The sequence below is a fragment of the Ursus americanus genome, chromosome 22 (genome assembly GCF_024610735.1).
Source record: "Ursus americanus isolate L20-20 chromosome 22, mUrsAme1.1.p, whole genome shotgun sequence".
Taxonomy (NCBI): domain Eukaryota; kingdom Metazoa; phylum Chordata; class Mammalia; order Carnivora; family Ursidae; genus Ursus; species Ursus americanus.
Genome location: NC_142148.1, coordinates 4,935,638 through 4,950,603, shown reverse-complemented (window position 1 = coordinate 4,950,603; position 14,966 = coordinate 4,935,638). Strand labels below are relative to the sequence as shown.

Sequence of the window (14,966 nt, the reverse complement as noted above, 5' to 3'; positions counted from 1 at the left end):
ATACTACTCTAATCCTTGGCTGAACTTGGAGCTGTGCATACACAGAGGAGATGGTGAGGTTCATAGAAAAAAGCCAATTGCTTGAAGGCAGAAGGAACTGAGTAGTTTCAGCTGCTGACACTTGCAGAGGAAAGAGAATCTGAACTGTTTGCTACAACAAAGTGAACACTCTTTAGAAGAAAATAACAGAATCCAGAGTTTCTACAATGTTTCACAAGGAAGCTAACAGGAGACAATGAAAAATTCATAGACATTACACTTACCATGATGAACACTGGGTAATGTATAGAATTGCTGAATCACTACACTGTACACCTGAAACTAATATAACTCTGTATGTTGATTACACTAGAATTAAAATTTAAAACAATATTGAAAAAATAAAAACAAAACAAATATCTAGAAAAAAATCCATCGACGTGAGAGGAAATAAGAAAATGTGACCCAGAGTCAAGAAAAATATACGTCAATAGAAACAAACTCACAGAAGATCCAGATGTTAGCATTAGCAGACTTTATAAAGACGTTAAAGCAGCTGTTATAAATATGCTCAAAGACTAAAAGGAAATAGAGTCATAACGAATGAACAGATAAGAAATCTCATCAAAGAAATGGACACTATAAAAAAGAACCAAGCCTGCTGGTAATAACACAGTAGCTTGGTGTGGCATACCCTCTGGCACATAACAATTGCAGAATCTTGAAAAAAAAAATTATAAACAACCATTTGAGAACCCTGGAAGGCAACCAAAAGGCAGAAGCTAGAGGGGAGGTTATCCTTCAAAGATGAACTACAATGGGAAAGATTTGGAAGATGGGTCCAAAATCTGTGTATTCCATTTGCTGAGATCTCTGGCTGACTGCTAAATTATACATGCATGGGAAAGATCCCCGGGGATCCAGCAAAGGAGCAGTAGCCAGAAACAAAGTAAACTGAGAAGAGATTTCAGCAGTTGCTCACCACCAAGGAGAGAGCAGGGAGGTAGAGATCAGACAAGACACATGCCTGCTACACTAAAAATCACTCTAGAGCACTTTATAAAATGAAACAGACATCTATTACCAAAAAAAAAATCACTTTAGAGAAATAAAACAGAACCCAGAGTCTCTGCAGTGTATCACTTATAATGTCTGGTGTTCAATTAAAAATCACTACCTATGTGTTGACAGGAAAAGGTGACCCATAATAAAGAAAAAAAGCAGTCAACAGAAATCAACACCAAGATGATCCAAATGTCACAACTGTCGGACAAGGACTTTTTAAAAGCTCCTATAAATATATTCAAGGATTAAGAGGAAAATGCAAGCATAAAGAACATAAAGAATCGCTGTATCACAGAGATACAGAAACTATAAAAAAGGTCAGAGTGGAAATTCTAGAGCTGAAAGATACAATAACTGAAATTAAAATCCTAATGGGAAGACCTACCAGCAGGTCAGAGATGACAAGAGTCACTGAACTTAAAGACAGATCAATAAAAATGATCAAATCTGAACATCAGAGAGAAAAATGACTAAAACAAGAAAAAAAGAACCTCAAAGACCTGTGGGGAACAGGAAGCACCCCAACTTTGTGTAATCTGAGTCCCAGACTGAAAGGAGAAAGAGAATGGTGCAGGAAAAAAAGTACTCAGAGGAACACTAGCCCAAAACTTCCCAAATCAGGTGAAAAGCATCAACACGTAACTCCAAGGAGTTCACTAAATGCAAAGCAGGGTAAGCATTTGCTCTGCAAAGATGAAGAGAAAAATCTTAAGAGCAGTCAGAGAAAAGAAGGATGTTATAAATATAGTACAGTATGAATGACAGCTGACTTCTCCAGAAGACGACAGGATGAGATTTTAAAGCGATGCCAGAAAAAAACAAAAACAAACCAATCAATCCACAAGTCAATATCCAGTAAAACTATCAGTGAAAAGTGAAGGCAAAATAAAGGCATTTTTGGATAAATACAGAAATCTCACCCTCAGTCAATCAAGCTAAAAAAATTACTTAAGTTCTTTAGGCTGAAAGTATGATACCACATGGAAACTCAGATCCAGGGAAGAAAGGAAGAGTACCAAAAATGGTAAAAATGTGAGTATAAAAGGCTGGGTTTTTTTCTCTTTTCTTAATTTCTTCAAGAGATATAACTGTTTAAATCAAAATTTATAATATTGTATTACCAGGTTCATGATGGACGTACATGTCATAATGTATATGAAAACAATAGAGGAGTAGAGGGAGTAAGTAGAACAACATTGTTGCAGGGTGCTACAGTTTTTGAAAGTCCTCACAGAGGAGTTAAAATATAGTACTACGAAAATACTCAACTAATCCAAAAGGCGGCAGGGAAGAATAGAGGAACAAAACCAGATGAGACAAATGGGGAAAAAAATACCAAGATGGTAGAATTAAGTCCAAAATTAATCAATAATTATATTAAACATAAACAGACGGAAGACTCCAATAAAAAAGCAGAAACTGCCAGACAGGATATAAAAGCAAGGCCCACCTCCATGCTAATGAAAGCTGGAACACGTTAAACATAAAGATATTTGCAGATAACTATTAGAGGTAATGTCATTCCTTAATAAAAGGGTCGATATAGCACAAAGATATAAACATAAAAGCTTTACATGCTTAAAAGGGAAAAGATGGACTTAAAAACAGCTTTTCCTCCTTAATAATCTAGAAAAATATAAGCAAACTGAACTGAAATAAATAGAAGGAAGGAAATAATAAACAGTAGATGTCAATGAAAAAGAAAATAATAATGAAATCAACAAAACCAAAAATAGATTATTTGAAAATATCAATAAAATTGATAAAGCCCTAGCAAGACTGATCAAGAAAGAAAAAAAGGGGGGAGAAAACACAAATTACCAATATCATAAGTGAAAGGGGAAAATACTACAGATCTTACAGGCATGAAAGGGATAAGGAAATATTTTTTTTAAAGATCTTATATGTTTGAGAGAGAGATGGAGAGCATGAGCATGAGCAGGGGTGGGGAGGGGCAGAGGGAGATCCCCACTGAGCGGGCAGCCAGATGCACGGCTCGATCACAGGACCCTGGGATCATGACCTGAGCCAAAGGCAGACGCTTAACTGACTGAGCCACCCAGGCGCCCCAAAAGGGATAAGGAAATATTATAAGCAACATTAGTCCAATAAATTTAACAACCTAGATGAAATTAATAAACTCCCTAAAATGCAAACTTACCTGATGACATAGATGAAATAACAAATCTGAATACCCCCATATCTGAATTAGATTTGCTATCAAAAACCATCTCACAGGGGCGCCTGGGTAGCGCAGTCGTTAAAGTGTCTGCCTTCGGCTCAGGGCGTGATCCCGGCGTGCCAGGATCGAGTCCCACATCGGGCTCCTCCGCTATGATCCTGCTTCTTCCTCTCCCACTCCCCCTGCTTGTGTTCCCTCTCTCGCTGGCTGTCTCTCTGTCACATAAATAAATAAAATCTTTAAAAAAAAAAAAAAACCATCTCACAAAGACTACCCTAGGACCAGAGGTTTTACTGGTAAATTCTAACAAATACTTATGGGAAAAACAACACCAATTTTGAATAAAATCTTTCAGAAAACAGAAGAGCAAGGAATGTTTTCCAACTCATTTTTTGAGACCCAAATAACCCAGATTCTAAAACATAAACATAATTAATTCTAAAACAAAAACATAATAGGAAAAGAAAATTGTTTACAATAGTCCTCTTGAACACAGATATGAAAATGAACAACAAAATGTAATAAGCAAATAATGGAGGAGGGAGCACTCTTCATGGTGGAAGATCAACTTGAACCATCAACGGACACCATACTAGTAGGTGGAAGTCTGATGAAAAGCACACTCACAAAGTCTCAAAGTGACTCCCCTTCTTATGTCCAGAGGGGAAAGCAGTACATAAAAACTGGGCAGACACCACCTCTATCTCCGAAGTCACCAGTTAACGACCGCCAAAGTCAGAACACACTGGTATTGGGCCTCCCGCTGTGACACATGGGAGCACATTTCTTCACCTTTCTTCTATCTAATCACAAGGAAACATCAGATAAACCCAAACTGGGAGACATTCTACCCAAGAACTGGCCTGCACTCTTCCAACAGGTTAATGTTACAAAATTCAAAGGCTCAGGATGTGTTTCAGATACAAGGAGACCAAAGTGTTGTGACAATTCCATGCATTGTGTGATCCTGGACAGGATCCCGGACAAATGACAACATCCACACGTGAACTTTGGATGAGATATTAGCATTGTATCAAAGTTAGACTCCCTGATTTTGATCAATGTGCTATGGTTGTTTAAGAGAGTATTTCCTCGTTTTTAGGAAATACACACTGAAAAAATTGAGACTGAATGGGCATAATGCCTCCAATTTCCTCTCAAATGGCTCAGAAAAATACATATACATACGTGTGTGTGTGTGCGCGCGCGCACGTGTGTAAGGAGAGAGACTGTAATAAACTACGAGAGTACCTGGACAGAGCGTATACAAGAGCTCAAGAGTTCGTTCCTGAACATTTTCTACACGTTTAAAATGAAAACAAAATGAAAAATCACCCCCCCCAATTTTTTAAGAACACTCCCACTCCCCCCCCCACAAAAGAAAAACAGATGGAAGGAGGAAGTGGGGGAAGGACTCCCTGTCTCTGTGGCCTTAGCAGAAAAAGGTCCTGGGTTAGCAGCTCACCCACGACTCTCCTTGGAATCTGCACACAGCAAACAGGAGGGAAAAACACACTGACTGGCGGGAAAGGGGGGAGGGGAGGGGAAATTATCCCCACGACACGAAAAGGCTCGCGTCTTCCGAGCTCGGAGGACACATCTCTCTGACCCGACTCGAGGCAGAGTTGGACGGAGTGGTGGCCACAATAAATGAGCATGCAAAGCTCCCGTATCCAGGGTAACAGGCAACTGAAGAGTGCCCAGTATCTCCGTCTACCCCTCTCCATCTGCCACACCCACATGACCTTATTATACCCGTATAAAACAAATCCAGAATCATTAAAAGCCAGCCAGCACACCAAGTGACAAGAACTGATATTCGTGTGGTCCTGGGAACTACTTGCTCGGAACGATGATCTTCACTTAGTTGCTTGGAGCCAACTATTCTTTATAACACACAACCACAACATTCTTTTTAAATAAACGCACAAATACAAATGAGCTTAAAAATAGGAATGACGACAAAAAATGAGGAAGCCTTAATGTGAAAACGTGTTGAGAGAGAAAAATAGGCTTCTGACAATTAGTTATAATCTCAGAATGCTAATGGCCTTCCTGCAAGCAAGAGGAATTATAATTGGTCTCTGGTGGCCTGTTTATACTGTCTAGATATAATTACAGGATGCAGTGCTTCCAGTTTTTACCGATTCATTCATTCAACAACTAACATTTATTTAGTACTGACTGGGCCTGGCACTGTGCTGGGTGCCGACGGCGGAAAGACACCTGTGTTTAGAAGCTCACACTTCTGAAGGAGAAATAAACAAGTCAAGTTCACAATTCGATTGCTAAATGACAGAAGACAGATATGAAGCCAGCCTGCTGACTGCATGAAGGAGGGAGTCACGGATGCTGTCTGCCATCTACAGAGAGATTTCACAAACCAAAATGCACATGTCTGTGAGAAAGCAGGCTATAAGAAACCAGCCTGTAATTTACACTGCATAACTCAATTTAAAAATGCCCAGGCCGTGTCTATGAGGCTACCTCTGATTTCCCTAATCAAGCATGCACTAGGGTTGTTGGCACCAGAATCAACTGATTGTAACCCCCAACGAGCATGAAAAGGCGAGAGCACAGGCGCACATCTGCCTACAGAGGCGCAGAGGCTCCTCCGGGCGAGAAGCAATCCCTTTGGAACCGCATGGTTCTGGGAGGGTGCGTGTTTATGGAGGGTCGGCTGTAGCAACATTCACACCACGTGGCTGGAAAGAAAGCCCACAGCAAGCGGCAGGACTGGCTTCCCTCCTCACCCATTACCCTCCTCACCGGCACATGGGGATGCCCACCGTGTTTGGGGGGTCACTCACAGACCTGCTGGGAACCCTGCCCTCCTCGGGGAGCTCTCCAAACCACACATGGGGGCTGCTTCTCCTTGAGGAATGAAAGCCACTGTCTCTATCCATCCTGTCATTTCCTAGCTAACGAGAACAGCGCCCTCTGCCCTCCGCGCACCCAAGGGGTGAGACCCATCCAGGACCGGACCCCCTTGGCCTCGGGGCTCTGGGAAAGGAACACAGGCCAGCTTCAGAATCCGACCAAAGCATGCAGGGACCTGACAAGGCACCCCGACTCCTGCTTCCAACAGGGCTCTGTGGGGAGAGAAGTGGAGCTCCTCCAGAAACATCCTGAACTGTAGGTGCACCTCGGCCTCAGCAGGGTTCAAGACTAGTTGTTCTCGGCAGCCACATCTGGAAGCTTACACATTCAAGGAACGATACCAGCCACTCACTTAGAATGAAAAATACAATTTATGTGAACTAATTTGTTCTGTGATTCGTGGAGATAGCTTTTTGAAGGCTTGTTATATTTTTCCAAATATTTTCACCAGAAGAAGAAAAAGAGGGAGGAGGTGGAGGAGGAGGGGGAGAAAAAGAATATTGCTGGCAAGAATGGAGTGGCTGAAAACAAAACAAAATAAAAATCGTGCAAAAATGCCCTGAGCATTATTTTTCATGCTATTATCAGTCTTGAGGGATAAGATATTTGGTTGTCGGTCGTAACCTTGGAAACTTGCCTAACCAACTTTCCAACAAAGAGGAAGATCTAGCTGGCAAAGTTCACTGCTCAACTGCCAAATATTCCAACTAAATGATATTATCCAGGTTCATTTTGCAAAATAAATTTAATTTCTTATAGGGAAACTTGAAATTTATAAAAGAACCCTGGAGAATCTGAATTTTAATAATCAATTATTCTTCAGCCTGATTCATCTTATAAACATATGGAATATGCAAAAACTTAAATTAGTTTAAAAAGCCAGCCCTGTAACTCATAGTTGAGGGAAACTTTTACATAAATGAAGAATAATTGCCAAATGCTCTGATGCTATAATATAATTTTTTAGCTCCGCGCTCTATGTTTCCTCACTTTGAAAAAGAATTCCTTTCTCCGACGTCATTCTTTTCCGACCAAGAAAACAATTCTCTCCTAGATCTTATTGTACTCATCATAATGAAGGCTCATGATTTTTTTTTAATCCTTATGCATGATTTTCCTAAAATGCTGAAATAATCCTGAGTCTTTACTTCTGTAAGAGAAACAGAGGGGGCTGTTCTGGGCAGCACCATCTGCATGGGTCAGTGGAGGGGAGCAGCCACAGAAGACAAGATGGCCACGGATGACCTTCCCTTGGGCCACAAAGGAGAAGGCATGAGGACAAGCCGGGGAGTCTGGAGCAATACAGGAAAGCTCCCACTGGCTCATCAGTAGCTACTTTGTGAGTGAGGGCTCCTGGAGCAAGTAGAAAGTTCTTGACTCTACAGTCACTTTACAATGGGTACAGAATCTTACAAACCTAAGGTAGCACAAAATTAACTATTAAACGAATAAGAAATTTAGTGCTTGTACTAGTCCTTTAACTGCACACCTTTAACTGGTATGAGCAGATGCTTCGATAGGGCACGTCCCAAACTGCCGTGGACATTCTGGCCACACCTGCACTCTTCAGAGTGGACTCTCATATCTGCTCACAGACCTATCCAGCACCGTCTTGTCCTAATCTATACACAGACACCCATGCCCACTGGATTTTCTTGAACTGCTCAACCACAACCTAAAATCATCGCCCATACTAGACTGGGTTCTGTACTCTGGGAAACAAGGCCCAGGATCCCAGTGGGTCCAAAGATTAATTTATCTACAAAACCCTGCATCTTGCCTCACCTCGGCCTAAACCACTTTGATTTCAACAGCTTTGCCATCTTAAAACAACTGGTGATCTAAGGATAATCACTTCCAAAACATGCTCAGATCTGAAATGTGAACTCTCTCTGACCAAGGCCACATCACCAGCCGCCTGGTTTAGGGGGAAGTGCTGGCCAACACTGAACACACATAATATCTCAAGTCATGCACACCCCAAGTTCTGGGACAGTCCATCAAAGTGTGGGGCTGTCGCTCCCTAGACAGACTCACGTTCACAGCTTCTGCTTTGTATTCGTCATCACTGTCCGGGGCAGAGAGCGCCAGCAGGACTGGACACACTTTGTTTTCAATATCATGCTGGGAAATTAGATCTTGTTCCAGAAGAATCAACAGCACTTCCTGACTTGATTTTCTAACCTAGAAGAGGAAAAAAAGGCAAAAGGTAAAACACTGAATGAGCTGAAATGCTCTCAGGATCCAAACCAAACTCCCTGAGCCGAGCACCAAGCTGGCCCTGTCTCCTGACACGCGTGAACCACACAGGGCGTCCGGCCCCCCCATGTGTACTTCCTTCCCGAGGCCTCAGAATACACTGCTCCCTCTGCCGGGCCGGTGCCCACCGTTCCCCTCCTCTCGGGCCAAGCATCCCGTTCCCTGGAACCCCATTCAGGTCATGTCCCCCATCTGTCCTCCAACAGTGCCCCCTCGGGGCCCCCCCGGCTGGGACCCCAGATTTCTGCAAAGGCACACGCACACACATCCACAAAAGGCTGCGGGGCAGGGGCCCAGAGATGAGCCCTGACGAGGCAGGACTCGGAAGCCTCCTCAGTCCAGAGAAGAGGGGCGAGTGAGCATTACAACGCAGAGAGACCCCAAGAAGCTGGACAGAGAACATACGTGGGGAGACGAGAGCACAAAAAGTCCAATTTAAAGAGCAAGGAACGGAAGGTGCCAGCATCGCAGTGACACTAAAGCAGGGAAGGGCGTTCACACAGACAGCAGTCACAGAAGCAGCCACCGAGGCACGGTGACGCGGAAGCTTTCAAGCCAGTGACACGACGAAAACGGTCTTTTAATAAGATCAATCCGGCAGTGGTGTTCCAAGTCAACTGGAGGCAGTGAAGGCTGGGGGGAGAGGGCAGCCAAGTAGCCACTGCACCGGCCCCAGCGGGAGGGATGGGAGGGACACGGAGGAAAGGTGATGTCCCGGTGGTGTTAGCAGGCCGGAGTGACAGGACGCTGTGTCTGACCAGAGGCAGGGAAAGTCCCCAGGAACTCGGGGGCGTCAGACACTTACTGAGCCCCTGGCACATGTCAGGAGCGGAGGATGTGCAAGGAGCAGAGCCCAGGAGACCAGACCCATGGGCCGCCTTGCCACGTGACCCTGTCCCAGGTGGCAGCATGGGGCAGCAAGGGAGCAGGGCCTCAGCTGAGGACATGGAGCACAATGTCAGAAGCAGTCAAAAGCCTTCTGAGGGCAGTGGGGTGAAGGGTGGACCCCAAATGTTATGTGTACCTCCAATCTTTGGAATCTTTGCGTGTGACCTTCTGTGGAAAAGGGGTCTCTGCAGATGTGACAGGGGGTCACGTTAAGGACCTGGAGGTCATCTGGGATTACCAGGGTGACCCTAAGTGCAATCACAAGTGTCCTTATAAGAGAAAGGCAAGGGGAGAGGACAGACAGAAGAGGAGTAAACACAGGAAAACAGAGGCAGAGGCTGGGGCAACGCAGCTGGAAGCCTAGGGAGTCTACACCTCCGGAAACTGGAGAGGCAAGGAATAGTCTCCCCTGGAGCCTCCAGAGTGAGCGTGACCCAGATGATACCTTAATCTTGGATTGCCAGCCTCCATAACTGTGAGAGAATAAACAACGCAGAGGGACCCCAATTTTGTGGTGCTTGGTTACGGCCGCCCCTGGGTACTGTCACAGCAAGCAAGGAAAGGGGAGAGGACACTGGGCTCAAAGATAGGAGATGAGCCCTGGGGACACGGGGCAAGTCAGGTGACAGCACCTCAAGCACCTCAAGGCTGAAGGGCCAGCTGGGGTGAGGCAGGGCCAGGGCCTCTGGGAATTACTCCACAGCACTGGGGAGCCCCAAAGGTTGGAAAGTAGAGGAGTGACAAGAGCAGACGCAGCTTCAGTGAGGGTGACAGTCTAGAAGCCTCAAACTGCAAGAGCGGGTGAGGGACTCCCAGGCAGAGATGCTCTGGCCGAGGCATGGATTCGGGGGCTGGGGCCCAGAAAGGAGAGGGGAGGTTTGAGAGATGCTGCCAAAGAGAGCTGAGCTCGTCACTAGAGAGGACTCCGGAAAACCAACCATGACCCTGGGGTCTTTGCCTCAGGCCACCAATCACCAAATGGAAAAAAATGGAGAGGAGCAAGACTGAAGGTAAAGAGAAGCGGGGTGGGTGTCTGAGCTTGGGGGACCAATGTGATGCAGTGGAGGCCTCGGGAGAACCACCGGTGGTCGGTGCAGACTCGTGAACTCCAGAGGCCTGGGGGAGAGAAAGCCACATGCACATGGCTCTGCCCCAGCCCCCCGAAGCACATGAGACCACCAAGGGAATCCTGGCACTGTAAGAAAAAGACCAGACCACACTGGAGGGCGGATGAGGGCCAGGGCCAGCGCCGGAGCCTCGGGAAGAGCAGAGCAGCAGGAAGGGAAGGGGTGGGGGAACACCTCGGTCACCCACAGGAGATCCTGCAGTGGTTTCCAGGTGCGCCCCATCTGCCCTCTGCAGTCACCGTCTGGGCCCACGGGGCCAGGGACTGAGCGCTCTCTGAGCCTCGGCTCCATGTCTGTAGAAGTGCACAGTGACAGTACCTGCCTCCCAGGGCAGCTGTGGGGTGACACGACCTACAGACACGAAGGGCTCAGAACTGTGTGTGGGGTGGGGCACCCGGGTGGCTCAGTAGGTTAAGCGTCTACCTTCAGCTCAGGTCATGATCCCAGCGTCCTGGGATCGAGCCCTATGACTGGGGCTCTCTGCTCAGCAGGGAGTCTGCTCCTCCCTCCCCATCTTTACGCTGTTGTGCATGCGTGCTCTCTTTCCCTCTCTCTCCCTTTCAAATAAATAAATAAAATCTTAAAAAAAAGAAAAGAACAGTGTGTGGGGTCCAGTCTTCCCTAAATGAATCCTGCTTTACTGTGACTACAATCATATGACTAGTTGCCAAAAAAGGGATGTAAGAGGTAAGACAATCCCAGTGCATAGGGACCTAATGCTGAGCTCCAGGAGGAATAGAGAATATGTCCCCATCACCAGTGCATCCCATAGGCAGGGGAGAGCAACGCTAAATGTCTAGGAGGCAGCCAAGAAAGGTTTCTTCAAAGACCCAAAAGTCATTAATGGTGACAAATGGTGCAAAAAAAAAAAAAAAATCAAGTAAAGGCAAAAAAGAAGTCACTGGATAGATAAATTGTGGGAAGAATGTAAATGCAATACCATCGCCCAGTTAAAATGAATGACCACGAGCTCTCGGGATCGATGTGGATAGATCTTAACAACAGAGGGATAAAAGCAAGCGGCAGAATGGAGAGTACAGTCTGATGCCATTTATATAAGGTTTTAAAGCACCTAAAACAAGACACTCTCTTATTCAGGGCCACTTACACAAGTGGTGGGACTATAAAACTCTGGATGGGAAGGACACCCCAGGGCTCAGGGTAGTGGTTTCCTACAAAAGGGGAGGGAGGGAGAAGAACGGCACGGGGAGGGCGCAGCACAGGTTTAACCGTGTCTGCACCCTATACATAAAAAATTAAACAGCTCTAAAGCAAAATTACAAAAGTTCAACATTTGTTGAGTGACTGTAGTAAGTATATGGGCATTTATTACACAATCATCTCGTGTAATTAAACCATTTCATAGCTTTTAAAAAATCAAAACTATTTTTGAAAAAATAAAAACACCAGATTTCATAGTGAGGCTAGCTGAGTCCACGGCAAGACCCCTCCGGGCTGGCGCTGGGGCCATCGGCTGCAGTGAGGCGAGCTGCCACCTGGTTGGGAGCCCATGCAGGGCAGAGGCTGCAGAGCTCTCTCCTTCCAGGAGCCTGGCAGTGGGGCAGAGAGCGGCTGTGCACTCAGAGCAGAGGCCAGGGCACAGAAGGTTGAGGGAGATGGAGGCACGATGAAAATCAAAAGAGAAAAGCCAATGAGTGAGACTGGAAAAATAAGCCTGCTCTGAGACAAGAAGATGGGAACAAAGAGGGAAATGAAGACATCGTACTGAAGAGCGGCTGGGACCCCCGGGCCCCCTGAGATGGAAGGCAAGTAGCTCAGGACAGCTGGAGAAATGTTGCCATACTAGCAACCGGAGAGATGACAGCGGCCTCAGTTCCACAAGGCGCTACTAAAACTCGACCAGGTACCAGGCCCTGTGCTTGGTCACAGAGATAATCAAGTAAGACACAGTTCCTACAGTCAGTGCTCAGAGTCTAACATGGGAGAGAAAATACTGGTCACAGCAACCAGAAGAGCCTGGGAGGTCCCAACACATACACCCAATGAGGCTGGGGAAACCGGGCCCGGCATCCCAGGCTCCTCGGCAACTCGGCAGTGCCCCAACACACACATCTCATTTCTCTGCACCGTGGCTCCCGCACCTCTAAAACAAAGAGGAGTGAACAAGCATGCCCACACTTCTTAGGAAGAGTCAACAAGATAACCACGCTAACCCTGAAGCATGGTACGTCACACCCTGAGAGCTCGAGCAATGGTAGCCATTAGCAGTACCAGTGACCATGGTAATGATATCACTATCGTACCTGATTCTATGATTTCATACCTCCCAAGAGTCACCGCGAAGCGCACTGGCCCTGAAGATGACGCACAGTCCCGGATGATGAACAGAGGGAGGCCTGCGCCGCAGATGCTCGGCTGACCTGACCCACTCCCACAGGCAACAGAATCTGAGCCTTGGGTGCGATTCGGAATCCTACCTCCTCGGGGAGCCTGCGGCACCCCCACGGGGGGAGGTCTGAAAGGCCTGGCCTCGGTTAAAAAGAGGCAGAGGTGGAGAGGGAGGAGTCTGGAAGGAGCAGGGCTGCCAGCACGGGCAAAAGGGAAAGGATGCACAGATGTGGGGCAGGGACCGGGTGGGACGGGATGCACGGCCCACGAAGCAGTCACCTATGCCTGAAGGCATTCGAGTCTGAGGGAAGAACCTTCCAGAAGATCGGACTCTGCCATAGTTCTGTGTTTAAAGGTGACAGGAACGGAGAAGAGGGGGTACACCCAAAAGAGTTAGGTTTGTTATGGAAACAAAGGCCCAGCTGGGAGTGGGGGGGTGGGAGAAGGGAGGATATCCATCGCCCCAAGGCTGGGGCTCCAGGGAACCAAAGGAAGTGTGCGGCAGATCCACTTGTTGAGAGAGTGGGTGAAGACGGAAGGCCTCTATTTTCTCACTGAAGCAAAAGGCAAGGTCACCTATTTGGTACACGGCAGGCCAAGGTGGAGAGGCTTGACGACAGTGGCAAAGGTCTGAAAGAGCTGCCTTGGATAATGTGAGACCAGCTGAAGAGGGACGAGCGGAAGGGTCGGCAGGCAACGCTGTGAGTCCAGCTGAGATCAGAATCCATAAATCTGCGATGGCACCAATCCATGCACGGCAGCAGCCCCCACCCCCACCCCACCCCACACTCGGCCTCCTGGACGGGGAAGTCTGCACGTTGTGGGTGGGCGGGCAGGCAGAGCCAGAGTGGCGGCCGCACTGTCAAAAGGACAAAAATCGGGGGTGCGGATGGGGAGGCCAGACAGGGGAGGCTGAGGGAGGGGGCAGCCAAAGCGGAACAGGAAATGAAGGCAGGAGGACAGGGGAGGCGGGAGCAACAGGCCTCTAGGACCGGAAGGCTCAGGGTGGTGGCAGAGCGAGGAGGGACAGGAGAGAGCCTGGGGTCCAAATCACAGTTCCAGCCCCTTTCCCTTCTGGAACCAAATAGATGGCAATGATATATGACAAAGGTCAAGGAAATGTCAAGTTCTTTTTGACCCAGTACAACCTCATCTTCAAGAATATATCCAAAGGAAAAAGAACAGCCAATGGAAGCCTTATAACCGCATCCTTTATAATGCTCACTGCACCCACTGCACCAAAGGCTGAAAGAAAGCTAAGCATTCAACAAAACTAAAAATACGAAGATTATGAAGATGTACAATGTCTACTACACGCCGGTGAGCTTTTGGGGGCAGGAAATCTGTCCTACTCATGTCTTTATCCCCAGCACAAAGCACCACGCTCGGCTCATAACGGGCACTCAGAAGCCGTCGGAATAAATGAATGAATGGGAGAAACTGCATCACATTATGATTAGACCCATGTGGGAAAAAATGGAAGCACCTGAAGAAGGAAATGCAAAAATAATCAAAATACTGACATTAGGAGAGTGGAAATAGGAGGACTTTCTTCCTTATTTGAATACTACATTTAATCATGTCACAGTGTAAGAGCTAAAGTATTTGTTCTTTAAAAATGCTTAGATTAAGGGAGAAATACAAGCCCAAACTGTAGAACTTCTTGAAAACAATAACAATGAAAACTTGGCATATCATTAAAAATTATAAATACAGGGGCACCTTGGTGGCTCACAGTCAAACATCCAACTCTTGATTTTGGCTCAGGTCATGATCCCAGGGTTGTGAAATCGAGTCCTGTGACCCGCTCCATGCTGGGCGTGGAGCCTGCTTGGGATTCTCCCTTTCCCTCTCCCTCTACCCCTCCCCCTGCCTCATGCTCTCTCATGCTCACACTCTCTCTCTCTCTAAAAAAAAAAAATTATAAATACATTTAGCCTTTGTATACATCCATTCCCACAATAACTCACAGAAATAGAAAGGCTGCAAGGCAACAATTTTAAAGGGATAAAAGAGCAGAAATAACCCAAATGCCTATCAATAAACTATGCTACGTCTCCCCAGTGGAGTATCACGCTGCTGGAAAAGGGGATGGGGAGGTTCTGCCTCGCTGGCTATGGACTGATCTGCAGAATACCCTGGACAGCAGGGAAAGCAAGGGACAGAGCGTCATGCACGGTACGCCACCTGTACCTGAGAAAGTGACAAGGGGGTGCAGAACACAAGGACATGTACAT

General features: G+C 46.6%; 1 protein-coding gene across 1 annotated transcript in view; it reads right to left on the bottom strand.

Annotated features, from left to right (window-relative positions):
- Positions 1-14,966, bottom strand: part of LOC123799356 (serine/threonine-protein phosphatase 4 regulatory subunit 1-like) — a 79,511-nt gene that overhangs the window by 22,179 nt on the left and 42,366 nt on the right. Inside the window, exon 6 of the mRNA XM_045808411.2 lies at positions 8,144-8,290. Coding sequence (XP_045664367.1) covers positions 8,144-8,290 — 147 coding nt within the window. The remainder of the gene's footprint in view (positions 1-8,143; positions 8,291-14,966) is intronic.